Below are 17,368 nucleotides of genomic sequence, written 5' to 3' on the forward strand. Positions count from 1 at the left end.
TACCCTCTTTCATTCTCATCTTTTTGCCTTGTTCTACCAGACATCTCAGAGACCTGGTGGAAAAAGGTCAACCAGTGGAACCCCGTCATACAAGGGTGCAAAATTATATCAAAATAACAGGTCAAATAGAAATGATGGTGGTGTGGTATTATATTTAAGAGATTCCGTAGAATCAAGTGAAATAAATATTCTGCAAGAAGCAAACTGCAGTCTGGAATCTTTATGGATATAAATTCCATATACAGCAAAGAGCAGTATAGCATTGGGAGTTTACTGCAGTCCACATGACTGGAATGGTGAAAAGACAGTAAAATTCTGGGAGAGATTAGACAAGTTGCTAAGTGTGAAAACGCAATAATAATGGGAGGCTTAATTACCCTAACATTGGTTTGGTGAATGTCTCGTCAGAGCATGACAAGGAGATTAATTTTCTGGGCACCATAAATGATTGCTTCATCGAGCACCTGGTCCTAGAACCAATGTGGGGGGAGCTATTTTAGATTTAGTTTTCACTAGAATGCAGGATCTGATGCAAGAGGGTAACCATAATGGAGCCACTTGTAACAGTAATCATAATGCAATCAAATTTGAGTTACTGGAGTAAAAAAACAAACAAACAAAAAAAAAACCTACCACAATAACATATAACTATAAAAGGGGACACTATAATAAAGAAGCATTTACAAGCATCAAGTATCTACATAAGGCATGAAGGCTATTTAAAAACATTGTTGAAAGCCCAGATAAAATGCATTCCACAAATTAAGAAAGATCAAAAGAGCAAACACTTGCCAGCATTGCTAAATGAAACTGTGAAAAAAGTGACCAAAGACAAAAGTATCTTTTAAAAAATGGAAAGCAGGACCTAATGAGGGAAAATAGGAAGGCATGTAAGCACTTCCAAATTAGATTTAAAACACTGATAAAGCATACCAAGAGATAATTTGGGGAGACACTTGCCAAAAAGGCAAAAACTACTTAATGAAAAAAAAAGCCTGCAAGGGAGTCAGTTGGGTTGTTAGATGTTAGGAGGTAAAAGGGATGCTTACAGGGAATAAGACTAAACAAGAAAAATTAAATGAATTCTTTTCACTCTTTACAGAGGAAGATCATAGGGGGATACTTGCTCCTGAGCTATTTTTGTCTAAATGATGACTCAGAGGAACTGCAGAAAAAGACCAAATGGTCCATCCAGTCTACTCAGCAAGTTTCTTATGGTAGTAACTACTTCTCCATGCAGATTACCCCCCTTGCATTCTGTTAAGGGTAGAAACTGCTGCTCTGGGTTCAATTCCAGATTCAAGTCTTCTGCTTCTTGGGATGCTTAAAAGTATACTGGGACTCCCTCCCCCTGAGTGGGAGAGGGAGTCCCAGTCCTCATGTAATGGCAACACCTAGAAGCCAGATGAGAGCTCATGATTGCACTGTTTTAGTAGGAGCCCTACTGAATGGCCTCTGAGGTCTATTGCTGCACTGAGTGGACTAAAATGAGACGGGAGAGGATGTAAAATAGAGGGGAATTTGTTTCTTGATCATGTGGTTATAATACAAAGCTCCAACTTTAGATATGTGGATATTTAAAATTAAGGAATGCAAGTTGATGACGGTGTCAACTGGATCTTTCTGTGGAGAAAAGTTTATTTCTTGAGTAAATTGAAATTTCTTGTCAATAGCCTGCCTGGTGCTCATAAAATATTCCGTGAAATAATATAGAAGGAGATATAGTGGAGAAAAGCCAGACCCAAAATTAGACTAGTAGACATTTAATGGAGGATAGGAATGGTCTATTAAATTTTAGGAAACTTGAACACAGTTATTTAGATCAAATGTAAAATATTGATAGTACTGTAAGGATTTAGTTGAGTAGCGGCTATGGAGTTTGAATGTGGCGTGTGGGAGGGGGGAACAACAGGGGGACGTTCAGCATTTGAGCAAGACCTAAAAGTATTTGATTTATTTCTTAACAATGGCAGATACTTATTACTAGGGTGGGGTGAATGCCTTAAAGAGTCCAAGGTGAAAATAATAAAATTGATATTCCCACTGTTTGTAAATTTACCAAACTGTGAAATTTATTTCTCTGTGGACAAGCAGGATAATAATCAGCTACACAAGTAGGAGACATCATCTGAAAGCTCCAAGATGGAAAAGCTCTCTCAGACCAAGAAGATCTTTCTGAGCGTGCATGAGGATTCTCATGCAGCAGCTGCCAAACAAGTTTCCTCAGTCTTTTTTTTTCTGCTTAGGCAAAAGAATGCATTTTTTGCACTCACTTTTATTAGCTTCTCTTTAGGATTTTTTGTCATCACCTAATTTTCTTTTTTCCTCCCTCGTAGTATTTTTCATTTAATTTTTTTCACAAGTCTCCAGAAAAAAGAAATCTTTTTTTTTTCTTTTTTTCAATTATCTCTTTATTAATCATATTTCAAACTTCTACATCATGTTTCTTCACAAATCAGATAGGTAATCCTAACTTGGAAAAATATCATTTTATACATAAAACAAATCAACATTCTAATCCAGCATTTTCCAAGTTAGGTACTAATAATGAGGGAGGTCTATCTTAACAAATAATCTTCCATAATTTAAACATTTTGTGAAAGGACATTATCTACTTTAACTTCTGGGGCTTCTCCTAGAATAGATTCTTGGTTACTATTAAATCATGATTTATCTTTCAGAAAATTTTCTAGGTGTAATGGCTCAGTGAAACTAAATTTCTTTCCCTGGAAATTTATAAAACATCTTGATGGATATCTCAAATAAAACTTTGCACCAATTTCAAGGGTCTTACTTTTCAGTGCCAAGAACTGTCTCCTGCGGGCCTGTGTGGATCTTGCAACATCTGGAAATATATACATTTTTTGGCCACAAAATTGCAGGTCTTTATTTCTGAAAAATGTCTCAAGCATACACTCTTTATCTCTCTCTGCTATAAAGGATATAAAGAGAGTTGTTCTACAGTTTATAACATCTATTGATTCCTCTAAGAAAGTAGTAATACCAGTACTACTTTCTTCACTCATTCTATTTTATTATAACGAGAGGGAAAATAGTATTTCTTAGATATAGCTGGAATATCCTTATCTTCATACATTAGAATTTCTTTTAAATATTTTACCAACATCTCTTTTGGAGATATTAATCTAGTCAATGGAAAATTAACCAATCTTAGATTTTTAACTCTAATCAGATTTTCCACATTTTCCAATTCAATATGTAAAGAAGTACTATCTCTAATCAATACATTTCCCAAATCTTGCATATTACCAATTTTCCCAGACACTTCATTCAACGTAGGTTCTACTGTACTCAATCTTTTACCCTACTCTAATGTTGAAATTCTATTAATATTAACTAATGAGGAGAGAGAAGAGTTAACTTGAGTCAAATTCATGTCCAACTTTACCAGCACCCTCCACAAATCCGAGAGAGTTACATTGGCAGGATCCACAGAGTTTATCTGGGTATTGCCAATGGTTACAACAAGATTTTCCTCTCGTACCACAGTTGTAGAAACCTTGAGGCTCATAGAGGGATCGGAAACAGCCGCCGCTACTTGCAAATGTTTTGCACTCACGTTGGTTGAGTCCATCTCATCTTGCTGCTCTTCTCCTGGATCATTTTGTGGTTGAGGGGGAGTAGACCTATTGCCTGGACTAAGCGAGGTTTCCAATGAATCTCGCATATTGTCCATTACTGGTGGTTCCTGCCGACTCATGTGGGCATCCATAGGGCCAATTCTGGTTGCGGCTGGCGATGATGTAATAAATCTGTCTTTCCTCTTACGACCCATCAATCCTAGAATAACTTTAAAATTTACAGCCAAATCCCAGTCAAAGCCGGTCTAAGTTGCACGTGCCGAAGGCTTAGGCAGTGCGCCGGCGTATCTCGGGTTTTAAAGACCCGGGCACCTGGTGATGACGTAAAGTCTCGGGCTCAGCTGTTGTTGATTGCTGACTCTCGCTACTCACAGCACGCTATAGATGGTAATTAGCTGGTGTTTTCACTTCCCAAGCTCTGTACCAAGGCGGCTTGATGTCCTTTCAGCTCCACAACCAGACTCCAAAAGAAATCTTAAGGTTCTTCAGACTTTTGGATGTCATTGAGTGCAACCTAGCCTCAGCTTTGTTCACATTAGTGGAAGTCAATTATTACAAAATGCCACTGCGAGGATTCTAACCAAATCTAACAAAAGGGAACATATTACACCCATCTTAAAGAACCTTCACTGGCTCCCCATCAATCAGAGAATCCTCTATAAAACTATAACAATAATCCACAAAGTCATCAAAAACACTTCTCCAATTGAACTCACCATCCCTTTACAATTTCACACCTCTTCCCGTCCAATGAGGCTAGCCCAGAGAGGCACGCTAAAGGCCCATCCGCTCAAAACTTCTCTTAGTAAAAGAGCTCTTTCCACCGCTGGACCTAAACTCTGGAACTCTCTCCCTCCTGACCTGAGATTGGAACAATCAACACCCACCTTTAAAAAGCGACTCAAGACTTGGCTGTTTAATCAAGCATTCTCCTTATCCCAATAACTTTTCTAAACTTTTCAACAATCGACCTCAGGCCCAACTCATTCAATTCCAAATTTATCCTCCTATATTATATTGTATTTAAATTGTACTCTCCTTGCTCCATTGAAGTTATTTATTGCTCTCACTAAGTTATTTTATTTATTTCCAAGTTAAATCTTCCCTGTTCTCTGTAAGACATAATTCTATATTCTGTCAATTTTATTGTTACAATGTAAACCGAATTGATTAGTAACTTTGTTACTAGAACTTCGGTATATAAAACTGTTAAATAAATAAATAAGTCAAACCAGGCTTCAAAACATGCCCCTGTTCATGCACAATATACTTGTTGAAACAACATGAACATTGTGTCCACTGCTTGGGGCCACCCCACAATATTGTGCCAGAATGTCACCCAGAGCAAGGAATTCTTGATTTTAACTCCATGCTCCAGATCACCGAAGAGAAAACTATCACCAGCTGAGAAACCATTATCTAAAACAAATAAGGCAGAGTCCTCTCATGCTATGTTCCATGACTTGTAAAAGTCTCTGCACACGTGCCATCCCCCCTCTTCTAAAGAGGAGGGAGAATACATTCTTCAGCACCAAAGCATTCTGGAGCCAAGGTAGGTCATGCCAGCATGGAGGCAATGCATAGAAAGCCATCAACATCATCACTCAACGGTGCACATAGTTCAATGATGCCTTCTTCAAATAAGCAGATCACGACCTTATTGGCGCCATCAACTTCTCAGCACCAAGATTCGAACGCTAGCACTGATCAGCCAAGTTAGTCTAATCCTCTTCCATAATGCCTATCCTTGTCCTAGAATCAGATGATTTATCCACTGGAATTCCTTCTTCCAAATCAGAATGCCATCTTTTTGTGTTGTCCTCTCCTTTAATTTGTCTGTTTTGTGTCTTTGTCCTGTGCCTTATGGGACTTGCAGCATGAAATTCTATGAGTGATCCAAGAAAGCCGTTGGCCTGGGAACTTGCCTGAGTTCCCATCCAGGCAAGAGTTCCAGGACATTTTATTTGACTGCTGGGCATTGACGGAGGCCTAGAACGTAAAGGAATCCAGGACTGGACCATTCCCATGAGGGGGAGAACTTATACTCCCCACATTCCTTGGAACTAGTCTTCATGAATCCAAGCTAATCTTCAACTCTGGTGCCTTGCATGACGTAGCCTCCCCTCCCCTCTTGTCAGCTTCCCTGGCAGTAGAGTCTGCTTGAGAGAGAGGGCAGGCATGAGTCTGGGCAATCAGCTTTCCTGCTGCAAGATTGGTGTCATACCTGAAATCAGTTGCCCATGCACGCCCTTCCCCAGCACTGATGGTCAGATGCTGGAGCGTCAAGCACCATTGATTCCCTCAAAGCCATAAAGCGCCATGGATGCTATCTTGTACCATGCACACCGTTGAGTGCCATCAGCGCCATCAAGCATCATTGGCACTGACATCATTGAATGCCGGGGGGCACTAACAAGTAGAGATGTGAACCGGAACTGAAATCCGAACCGATTCTGGTTCCGATTCACATCTCTACTAACAAGTACTGTGAGGGCGCCATTGAGGCCATTGAAATTCATGGGTGCGGATGCCATCAAGCACAATCAATGCCTTTTGAATACTGTCAATTCCATCAAGCACCATGGGTGCCATCTAGCGCCAGAGATGCTATCGATGCCATCCAGTGCCATCGACACATTTTTGGGGTTGACTGAGTGCCATAATCATTGACACGTTTGAATACCATTGATGACCTGGGCACTCAACACCTTCTAGATGTTGATGTCATCGAGTGCCATAGGTGCCGTTGATGTCCTCTCCTTTGGGGATGGAGTGTATGGCTATTGGCGTTAGAGAAACAAGCTTAGTAGGTTCCCTCTCGGAACCTCATTTTCTGCCCTGGTAAGGGGGTTCCCCCCCCCTTTCCATTCTCCAAATGAGCTTTGCCTTCGAGTGGCAGACACTCTCTGTTCCCTGCTGGATCTGAGAGCCCATCGGATGAACCACCATTGCACTATTACGCAGCGGAGATGCTTCATGGTAGCCGAGGAGATATCCTGAGCTTGGGCTCTCCGCAGTGTTGTTGATTCCTGCTCTTGGGAATCCACTCCCTAGCAACAGCTAAGGAATTTTTCTGTGGGAGGACTACATTTTCTGGTATCTGCCAGGTATAATGTGCATCTTTTCACTTTGTGACCACTTTTGTCAATCGCTATCACATTTGGGTGGTACTCTACCTCTGAGATGAATGTTATAGACCTTCTGCATCCCAAATAAATGTGTACCTTTTAGACAATTCACCATGTCTGGGGCTGCATGTATCAGCGGATGGAGGATCTTGCAAGAGGCCCCTCACCCTTGTTGCTGTCACGTAAGGGTTGTCAAGTCTCTTTCAGGTGTAACTCTGGCAGTAGGAGTGTTTGTGGGCTGACAAGGTGATCCTTGTCCAGGCATATATTCTTTCCACTTCATGTGCCACTAGAAAACGAGTTATCTTGGGCAGTAGTTTTTGGATATTTATACCTGATTGGTGAGCAGTTCTGTTTTATTGGTCAGATTGCATCTGGTTAGGTCAGTGAAGCGGTCCGGCTACTATAAGGGCTGACTCTTCCAGCATTCCTGTTTTCATACTCTCAGCAGAGAGGTTTCTGGAGTTCTTCCTCATAATGTTCTCACCCTTGTCTCAGTATATGTTGCTCTTGCCTGCTGAGAGGAGATGTGCTCTATGGGCTGAGTCAGCCTCAGTGGCAACACCCTGACAAGATCAGCAAAGGGTTGGTATAGTTGGGGTGTTGCCCAACTTGATTTCTGTAGCTTACAGACTATTTCTTTATACACTTTCAGCCCCAGGGTCTGTCTCCTTGTATTCTTTGTTTCTTCTTTCAGTAGGAATATCAAGGGAGAAGCCACTGTGCAGTTTGGAGTATATTAGCATATAACTTCAAGGAAAGGTACACTGTCCTTTCCCTGTTACTAGCTTTTTGTGCTTTCACTGGCCAAGGTGCTTCCCTTCTGCCTGGGTTATACTGCCAGGTGGAAGGATCTGCCTGTCATGGAAGTGCTGAGATTGGGTAAGCTTCAATAGCGGCTCCCCATCAGTGCATGGGGTCTTCGTGTGTTCCTCCCATTAAAGGAGTAGCCTTTTATGCCTTGGGCCACTTGTTTCCATCATTTGACCTGGAAGGTCAGGTTTTTTATTGTAGTCATTCAGCAGGTAGGGTCTGCCACAGACCCTAATGCCCTTTACCACTTCTTCTTTCAAGCAAGCGCTTGAATTCTATGCCCATTGTTCCTATTGGCCAAACATCTGGTATACCTACATGAATGCAATCTGTTCTTCAGATGCTAACAAACTGCAGTTTTCTTTCTGGAGGGCTGTCTAGCCCCATTTGGTCTTTCAGTTGTCTTATGACAGTGAAGGAGATCTGTGCAGTCTTTTTCCAAAAGGTCTTTGTCTTTCTCTTGGTTAGCAATGTGTGCCCTTTCCTGTGCCCAGGAAGGCCTAGGAATATGAGTACTTGTCAGGGTTAGCTGTATGGAAATTCCAACTGCATTACTTTTTGTGTAGTGAAGTGGGCTTCTTGCCCTGAATTTAAGAACAAAAGAACATGCCATACTAGGTCAGACCTGTTTCCAATAGTGGCCAATCCAGGCCATAAGAACCTGGCAAGTACCCAAAAACTAAGTCTATTCCATGTTACCGTTACTAATGGCAGTGGCTATTCTCTAAGTGAACTTAATAGCAGGTAATGGACTTCTCCTCCAAGAACTTATCCAATCCTTTTTTAAACACATCTATACTAACTGCACTAACCACATCCTCTGGCAACAAATTCCAGAGTTTAATTGTGCATTGAGTAAAAAAGAACTTTCTCCGATTAGTTTTAAATGTGCCCCATGCTAACTTCATGGAGTGCCTCCTAGTCTTTCTATTATCCGAAAGAGTAAATAACCGATTCACATCTACCTGTTCTAGACCTCTCATGATTTTAAACATCTCTATCATATCCCCCTCAACAGTCTCTTCTCCAAGCTGAAAAGTCCTAACCCCTTTAGCCTTTCCTCGTAGGGGAGATTTCCATTCCCCTTATCATTTTGGTAGTCCTTCTCTGTACCTTCTCCATCGCAATTATATCTTTTTTGAGATGCGGCAACCAGAATTGTACACAGTATTCAAGGTGCGGTCTCACCATGGAGCGATACAGAGGCATTATGACATTTTACATTTTATTCACCATTCCCTTTCTAATAATTCCCAACATTCTGTTTGCTTTTTTGACTGCCGCAGCACACTGAACCGACGATTTCAATGTGTTATCCACTATGACGCCTAGATCTCTTTCTTGGGTTGTAGCACCTAATATGGAACCCAACATTGTGTAATTATAGCATGGGTTATTTTTCCCTAAATGCATCACCTTGCACTTATCCACATTAAATTTCATCTGCCATTTGGATGCCCAGTTTTCCAGTCTCACAAGTTCTTCCTGCAATTTATCACAATCTGCTTGTGATTTAACTACTCTGAACAATTTTGTGTCATCTACAAATTTGATTATCTCACTTGTCGTATTTCTTTCCAGATCATTTATAAATATGTTGAAAAGTAAGGGTCCCAATACAGATCCCTGAGTCACTCCACTGCCCACTCCCTTCCACTGAGAAATTTGTCCATTTAATCCTACTCTCTGTTTCCTGTCTTTTAGCCAGTTTGCAATCCACGAAAGGACATCATCCTATCCCATGACTTTTTACTTTTCCTAGAAGCCTCTTATGAGGAACCTTATCAAAGGCCTTCTGAAAATCCAAGTATACTACATCTACTGGTTCACCTTTATCCACATGTTTATTAACTCCTTCAAAAAAGTGAAGCAGATTTGTGAGGTAAGACTTGCCTTGGGTAAAGCCATGTTGACTTTGTTCCATTAAACCATGTCTTTCTATATGTTCTGTGATTTTGATCTTTAGAACACTTTCCACTATTTTTCCTGGCACTGAAGTCAGGCTAACCGGTCTGTAGTTTTCCGGATTACCCCTGGAGCCCTTTTTAAATATTGGGGTTACATTTGCTATCCTCTAGTCTTCAGGTACAATGGATGATTTTAATGATAGGTTACAAATTTTTACAAATAGGTCTGAAATTTCATTTTTTAGTTCCTTCAGAACTCTGGGGTGTATACCATCCGGTCCAGGTGATTTACTACTCTTCAGTTTGTCAATCAGGTCTACCACATCTTCTAGGTTCACCGTGATTTGATTCAGTCCATCTGAATCATTACCCATGAAAACCTTCTCCATTACGGGTACCTCCCCAACATCCTCTTCAGTAAACACTGAAGCAAAGAAATAATTTAATCTTTCTGCGATAGCCTTATCTTCTCTAAGTGCCCCTTTAACCCCTCGATCATCTAACAGTCCAACTGACTCCCTCACAGGCTTTCTGCTTCAGATATATTTTAAAAAGTTTTTACTGTGAGTTTTTGCCTCTATGGCCAACTTCTTTTCAAATTCTCTTAGCCTGTCTTATCAATGTCTTACATTTGACTTGCCAACATTTATGGTTTATCCTATTTTCTTCTGTTGGATCCTCCTTCCAATTTTTGAATGAAGATCTTTTGGCTAAAAATTTGCATCACACCCCTGCCTTAGGCATCTATGCTGCCCATCAGGATATTTGTCATTGTCTGTCTTATGGTCTCTTTGAATTATAGAGCCCACTTTTTTCTTTTTCTTTTGTGCTCCTAGAGCCCATTATGGTCAGCTGCCTCTCAAATAAAAGGGGGAAAGGTGTTCCTTTTGCACTATGGGTTTCCCTGCTTTTTTTTTTCTTGGTTTGAGTAGCCTGTAGCTAAGTATTCACCCATGTATGAGGACTACCATCCTGCTTGTCCTCAAAGAAAATGAAGTTTCTTACCTGTAACAGGTGTTCTCCAATGGACAGCAGGATGTCGGCCTCATGATTTCCCTCCCACTTCTCCAGGGAGAAGGTTTCTCCATGTATTAGGTATGTCATGGACTGAGAGGCTTTGTCTAGGGGGCAGGAGGTGACTATAGCTGCACATGCGCAGTAGAATATGCTGAAAGCTCTAGAACAGTGATGATGAACTCCAGTCCTCCAGTGCCACAAACAGGCCAGGTTTTCAGGATATCTACAATAAATATGTATGAGAGAGGTGTACATGCACTGCCTCCATTGTATTTATATTTGTCTCATGCATATTCATTGTGGATATTCTGAAAACCTGGCCTGTTTGTGGCACTCGAGGACTTGAGTTCGCCATTTCTGCTCTAGAATCTTTGAGATCAAAGTTCTGTGCCAGACTCCCTCAGATGCTGTAACCCATGTGTGAGGACTGACATCCTGTTGTCCATTGGAACATAAGAAAATGCCATACTGGGTCAGACCAAGGGTCCATCAAGCCCAGCATCCTGTTTCCAACAGTGGCCAATCCAGGCTATAAGAACCTGGCAAGTACCCAAAAACTAAGTCTATTCCATGTTACCATTGCTAATGGCAGTGGCTATTCTCTAAGTGAACTTAATAGCAGGTAATGGACTTCTCCTCCAAGAACTTATCCAATCCTTTTTTAAACTCATCTATATTAACTGCACTAACCACATCCTCTGGCAATGAATTCCAGAGTTTAATTGTGCGTTGAGTAAAAAGAACTTTCTACACCTGTTACAGATAAGTAACTTTATTTTATCTGTAGATAGCAGAACAAATCAACCATACAATCCCTTCCACCTTTCCTTAGAGTTGAAGGTTAGCTTTGTGCAAAACTGAGGAGAACTCCAATGCTTGGTCTGAAAGACCTGTTTTCTGAGCTCTGAGAGAGCTTTTCTGTCTTAGGTGATGTCATCCATTGGTACAATTTGGATGGCTGATCTCTTCTGCTGTTTACAAAGAGCATATTTTTCAGGTAAGCAGCTTTGTTTTGTTTAATTATGGTGACTAACTGAAATAGTTATTTTAAAATAAGGGAAAAGATCCCTGTGTAATTGAAATTGAAGGTTTATGGACCCAGATCCTAGCCCTTGTTTTTATTTGAGCTGAAAGCCCAAAAGAGAAGGAACAAGGTCCAATTTAAAAAAAAAAGTCATGTCAAAATTTGTCACTTTTTTGGTTTTGCTTTTTAGGGAACTGGATCCTGCTCCTAATCCTCCATGTTTTCCGTCTTATGTGATTAAGGCAACTTTGGATTATATCAGTAGCTGTCATAAAAGCAAGTTAAAAAACTTAGTAGCCATTCTATCTAAGAACCCTGTAAGTATTGCAGTGAATTTTAAATGTGTTTAATCATTTAAAAATGGGAATAGATTCACAGTAGATTATACTTCAAGGTACTGCTTGAACACATGCTGCTATTGATGCATGAATCTGTCCATGTTTCTTGTTAGTTGCTTTGGTCAGAAGAGCTTCTTATTCTGGAACTAAGTCAATGCCTAAGTAAGAAACTATATCAAGTAAGTTAGACCAGTGGTCCCAAACCCAACAGCCAGTTGGGTTTTCAGAATATGCACAATGAATATGCATGAGAGAAAATGTGCATGTTATGGAGGTAGTGCATGCAAATGTTCTCTCATGCATATTCATTGTGGATATCCTGAAAACCCGACTGGCTGGTGGGCCCCCAGGACAGGGCTGGGGACCACTGAGTTAGACTATTGCAGCAGTACATACATCTTTCAATGGGGATTCCCATGACAGAAAGAGGCCAACCAGGTTGGTTGATGGAGTTCTTTCTAGTTTATAAAATATTCTGTAATGACAAATATGGGACGAAAGGGCAGTAATAACTTCCATATGCACCTTGATATCTTGAATTTTACAAGCTCCAGAAAGAAGCATTCTTTGGCACAATATTCGTATTAAGAAGAGCACTAGCAGTACATTTGAGAGATTAATACTGTATCCAACAACCTGGCTCAAGCAGGTTTGCCAACTGACCAAACAGACTGATCCAGTCATGGTTTACCTGCTTGCATCACAAATTTGTAGTTCTGATTTTTTTTTTTGTATATGAAATTTTTATTGATCACCTTAAACAGACAACATACCATAATAGCATAATGAGACCAATACCGTTTTCAAACAAACAGTCTCCTAGACCCCCTTCCCCTCCCCTCCCCACCCCTTCTCTATAGCCGCTCCAATACAGAATAATCTAAACATATCTCGTAGTACAAATCACCAAAGAGAAAAAACATGAACTAGAACAGTCAGTAATATCAAGTCCACCGGAGAGTAAATAAGGCGAACAGCCCCTGGAAAGTACGAGGTCCAGGCACTCAAAGCCAACCGGGCTCCAGTCCCCCGACACTCTAGGTAGATTGGTTTTGAATCCATTTTAGAAAAGGTTCCCAGATGCGCTGAAATTTAGCGACCTTGTCCCTGCGCAACGCAGTAAGGTGCTCCATACGATGACATATATGTAGTCTATGTATCACCACTGAGAGAGAAGGTAAAACAGGCTGCCTCCAGGCCTTGGCAATTTCGCAACGGGCTGCAATAAACACCTGAGAAATAAAGACTTGCCGAAATTTGTCCATATCCTCGCAAGGCAAATTCAGCAAGACCTGGAGAGGTCCCATGGGGATGTCCATGCCCAGCACAGCCCGCAACCATTCACCGACTGCATTCCAGAAGACAGTTACAATGGGGCAGGTCCACCAAATATGGAGATAGGAGCCCACCTGGCCACACCGTCTCCAACACTTATCAGAACGCTGTGGAAACATAACGTGCAACCGAGCTGGGGTCAAGTGCCATCTATACAATAGTTTATAACAATGTTCCTGTATGGCTGCAGAGATGGAACTTTTGGCTGTAGAATGAAAAACAACCTCCCAGTCATCATCTGAAACACTAACTCCCAACTCAGTCTCCCATGCTTTAAGGTGAGGGAAAGCAAAGGGGGACAATGCATTTAATAACCCATACAATTTAGAAATTACTTAGCTTATCAGCATTATCACAAAAGGTCTCAAAAAAGGATTTAGTGGTACGTAACATCTGTGCAGCCCGAATCCTTTGTAGGAAGTGCCGAACCTGAGCCACTCCCAGAAAATCTCCCATTCCCCCTTGAAATTTGTGCAGAAACTCCTGTGCAGATAAAACCTCCCCACCTGTCCATAAATGACTGATAGTGACCACTCCCTGCTGTTGCCAGCTATGAAAAACTGGGGACCGGAAGCCCATCTGAAAATCAGTGTTATGGAACAAATGAGTCAACTGAAAATACCTATAGGGTCCGACAAGCTGGTTACGCCACTGAGCCCACACAGCAAGAGTGGTCCGTAACGCCCCAGGTAAGTAAACAAGAGGCCTGTATGTGTGTTTGGGCTGCCAGAACAGAGCTTGAATAGGCATGACAGCTATCATAGCTTGTTCTACCCGGACCCACTGCTTAACATCACGTTGTTGATAGGTGGCAATAATAGCTCGTAGTTGAGCTGCCCCATGATACCATGTCAAATTAGGGACTCCCCTCCCCCCACTTCTACGGGGAAGATAAAGGACAGCACGCGACACCCGGGGCGGTCTCCTCCTCCAGATATATCCGAAGAGCTTCCTTTGCCAAGTCGCTAGAACCGTTTTAGGTACTAATATGGGGAGAGTAGAAAACAGATATAGTAACCGGGGAAGCACATTCATTTTCAGAATGGCAATACGTCCCATCCAAGAGAAGGCTTCCCTGCCCCAACGATGTAGATCCCCTTCAATTTTCTGCCAAAGTTTGGTGTAATTAAGGCGAAATAAATCAGAGGTACGTGCTCCAATATGAACCCCCAAATATTTAATAAAATGGGTTGCCCATCGGAAGGGGAACACCGCCTTTATACGCTCAACTTCCAAAGGTGGCAGAGTAAGGTTCAAGAGCTCAGATTTATCGTGGTTGACCCTGAAACCCGCTACTCTCTGAAAAGCTTCCAGTTCACCCCTCACAGCTGTGAGAGAATCAAAGGGATTCGTCAGCGTAAAGAGGACATCGTCCGCAAAAAGCGACATTTTACAGTGAATGCCCTGTAACTCAACTCCCACCACCTGGGAGGAAGCTCGGACCTTCGAGGCCAGCGGCTCCAAAAAAAGGGCAAAAAGCATAGGAGACAGAGGGCATCCCTGCCGAGTACCCCTCTGAATAGGGAAACAAGGGCCATATCCACCATTCACCTTTACCCTAGCCTGTGGGGAGTCGTAGAGGGCCTGTACCCAGCACTGAAAATATGGACCAAAGCCCATTTTTTGCAGGACTTTAAATAAGAAGGGCCAATGAACCAGATCAAAGGCTTTTTCAGCATCAATGGCCAGGAGGACTGCTGGTATTTGTTTAACCTGTACCCAGTCAATCAGATCAATTACTTTGCGAATATTGTCACTGGCCATTCGATCTGGAATAAAGCCAACCTGGTCATTGTAAATTAAATTGGGTAATATAATCTTCAAGCGTTCCGCTAAGACCCGGGCCAGTATCTTAAGATCAAGGTTGATCAGAGAGATCGGGCGGTAAGAGCCGCAGAGGTCAGGGTCCCTCCCCGGCTTTGCGATGACCGTGATACCCGCTACATTAGAATGGGGAGCTAGCCGCGCTTCGCCCCGCAAAGAATTAAACATGTCAGTGAGGGGCTTGGCCAAGGTGTGCGTCAATTTTTTATAGTAACTCCCTGAGAGGCCATCAAGGCCTGGAGCCTTGCCCACCTTCAACAATTTAATAGCATATTGGACCTCAGCCGCAGTAATAGGTCCCTCTAGCCTCTCTTGCTGTTCGGGGGTCAGGGTCGGTAAAGCAACCGGAGTCAAATAACAGTCAATATCCTTGTCAGTTATAGCAGAATCTTTAGCATAAAGAGCCGCATAGAACTCCGTGAAGCAGTGACGAATATCGTCAGAAGTCGTGACCATCTCACCCATGGGGTCTTTAAGTTTAGCTATATTGTTTTGGGCAAGGACCACCTTTAGACGTCGGGCCAACATGCGGCCTGCCTTATCCCCTTCCTCGTAAAACTGCTGTTTGGTAATATTTAAAGCCAAATTAGTCGTGGCAAGATCTAGCGACTGAAGTTCCGACCGGGCTTTTTCTAGCTGATTATAGATTTTTTGGCTTTGCCTAACTTGATGCTGCCTAGATAATTGGGCAATAAGGTCGTGCAAGAGTGCTCTACGTTCCCCCTTCACCTTTTTACAATATGTCGCCTGCGAAATAAGCAGACCGCGAGCCACCGCCTTAGAACATTCCCATAGCAATGGTGGCGCACACTCTGGGTTGTCGTTATGCTGAAAATAAGCTAGCAGCTCTTGTCCCAATTTCGTCACAAAGATCTTATCTGCCAATAAAGTTTCATTTAACCTCCAAAATCTTTGTCCTGAAAGGGCCTTGGATAATGTAATTACCATAGTTACTGGGCCATGATCCGTCCAAGTGATGGGATCAATGTCCCCCCCAACCACTCTATTTTGTATCCTAGAGTCCACCAGAAAAAAATCAATCCGCGAATAGGATTGATGTGCGTGCGAGTAGAACGTATAAGCTCTTGTAATTGGAAACCTCTGTCGCCAGATATCTTTAAGATCCCACCGGGCCATTAAAGAGAGTAATGAGGACCTCGCTCCCCGGTAGATAAGTGAAGACTGCCCGGAGTTGTCCAAGGCGGGATTCAACGTGACATTAAAGTCCCCCTCTAATATCAATGGTCCTTCCGCATGCATAAGCAAGATATTGTCAAGTTTGCGGAAGAAGGTGCTCTGTCCCGTGTTAGGGGCATATACAGTGACCATAGTGAACACCTCGTCTCCGATGCGAAGTTTCACTATCACATATCTACCGTGAGGATCGGGCACAAATGCAAGAACCTCATGCGGGAGATCCCGGGCTAATAAGATTCCCACACCCGCAAATTTAGAATCTTTAGTACTTGCCGCTAGGTACCTATGTGGGAATTGCCGAAAGCGCAGTAAGTGTTCATATCGCTTACGGAGATGAGTCTCCTGTATAAACCCAACCGTAGCTTTATGGGTCTCCAACTCCCTCTCCAACAGGGCCCGTTTATGGTGATGATTAAGACCCTTGACATTAATGGAGACAAACCTCAACATCCCCGCCATAATCTATAGAGTAAGATGACCCCTGGCGAACTATGTACTCCCACAATTTTAAGCCGTGGACTGTTCATATAAACAAGATATTGTAACCAACCAGTTAGAGAAGAAACACCCCCCCAATCTCCCCCTCCCCTCCCACCTCCCCCCCACCATCCATCACAAGAGATGGTGAGAACCATGAACAGGAGGGCCTCCAAACCGGGCGTGAACAACCGCCATCAATACCCTCCCCCCCAGATTACATACATTTCAAGAAGATATCATAAACTAAGAACATGGCAATACAAACACACATGTACTCGCAGAAGAACTCTGAATCCTTAAAGCATAAATAAATATACAGAGATACAACTGAAACAGGTGACCATCAATGGTACCTAAACTGTAAATTAATCCAGGACGGAAACTGGAAGCATTAGCAAGTCAACCTTGATCCGACAGGGCTGATCTCGATTCTTCTGAGTGCCTACGAAGGCGTTTACCACCTTTGCCCACCCTGTGCCACCTAGGTTGGTCAACCAATTTACGGGAGGCAGTCTTGGGCTGATTAGTGGCAATGGGGAGGCGAAAGCCTGCTTTCTCCAAGACCGCCACTGCGGCATGCAGGGTTTTAATCCTGTGCGTTGACCCTTTCACATCAAATTGGAGCCCGAACGGGAAAGTCCATTTATATCTGATATTTTCCTGGCGCAGAAAAGCGGTAACTTCCCGTAGCTCGAACCGCCGC

General features: G+C 42.4%; 1 protein-coding gene across 1 annotated transcript in view; it reads left to right on the forward strand.

Annotated features, from left to right (window-relative positions):
• ATM (ATM serine/threonine kinase) overlaps positions 1–17,368 on the forward strand; it is a 586,955-nt gene that overhangs the window by 293,059 nt on the left and 276,528 nt on the right. Inside the window, exon 28 of the mRNA XM_029602465.1 lies at positions 11,682–11,808. Coding sequence (XP_029458325.1) covers positions 11,682–11,808 — 127 coding nt within the window. The remainder of the gene's footprint in view (positions 1–11,681; positions 11,809–17,368) is intronic.

Source organism: Rhinatrema bivittatum, chromosome 5 (assembly GCF_901001135.1).
Source record: "Rhinatrema bivittatum chromosome 5, aRhiBiv1.1, whole genome shotgun sequence".
NCBI lineage: Eukaryota > Metazoa > Chordata > Amphibia > Gymnophiona > Rhinatrematidae > Rhinatrema > Rhinatrema bivittatum.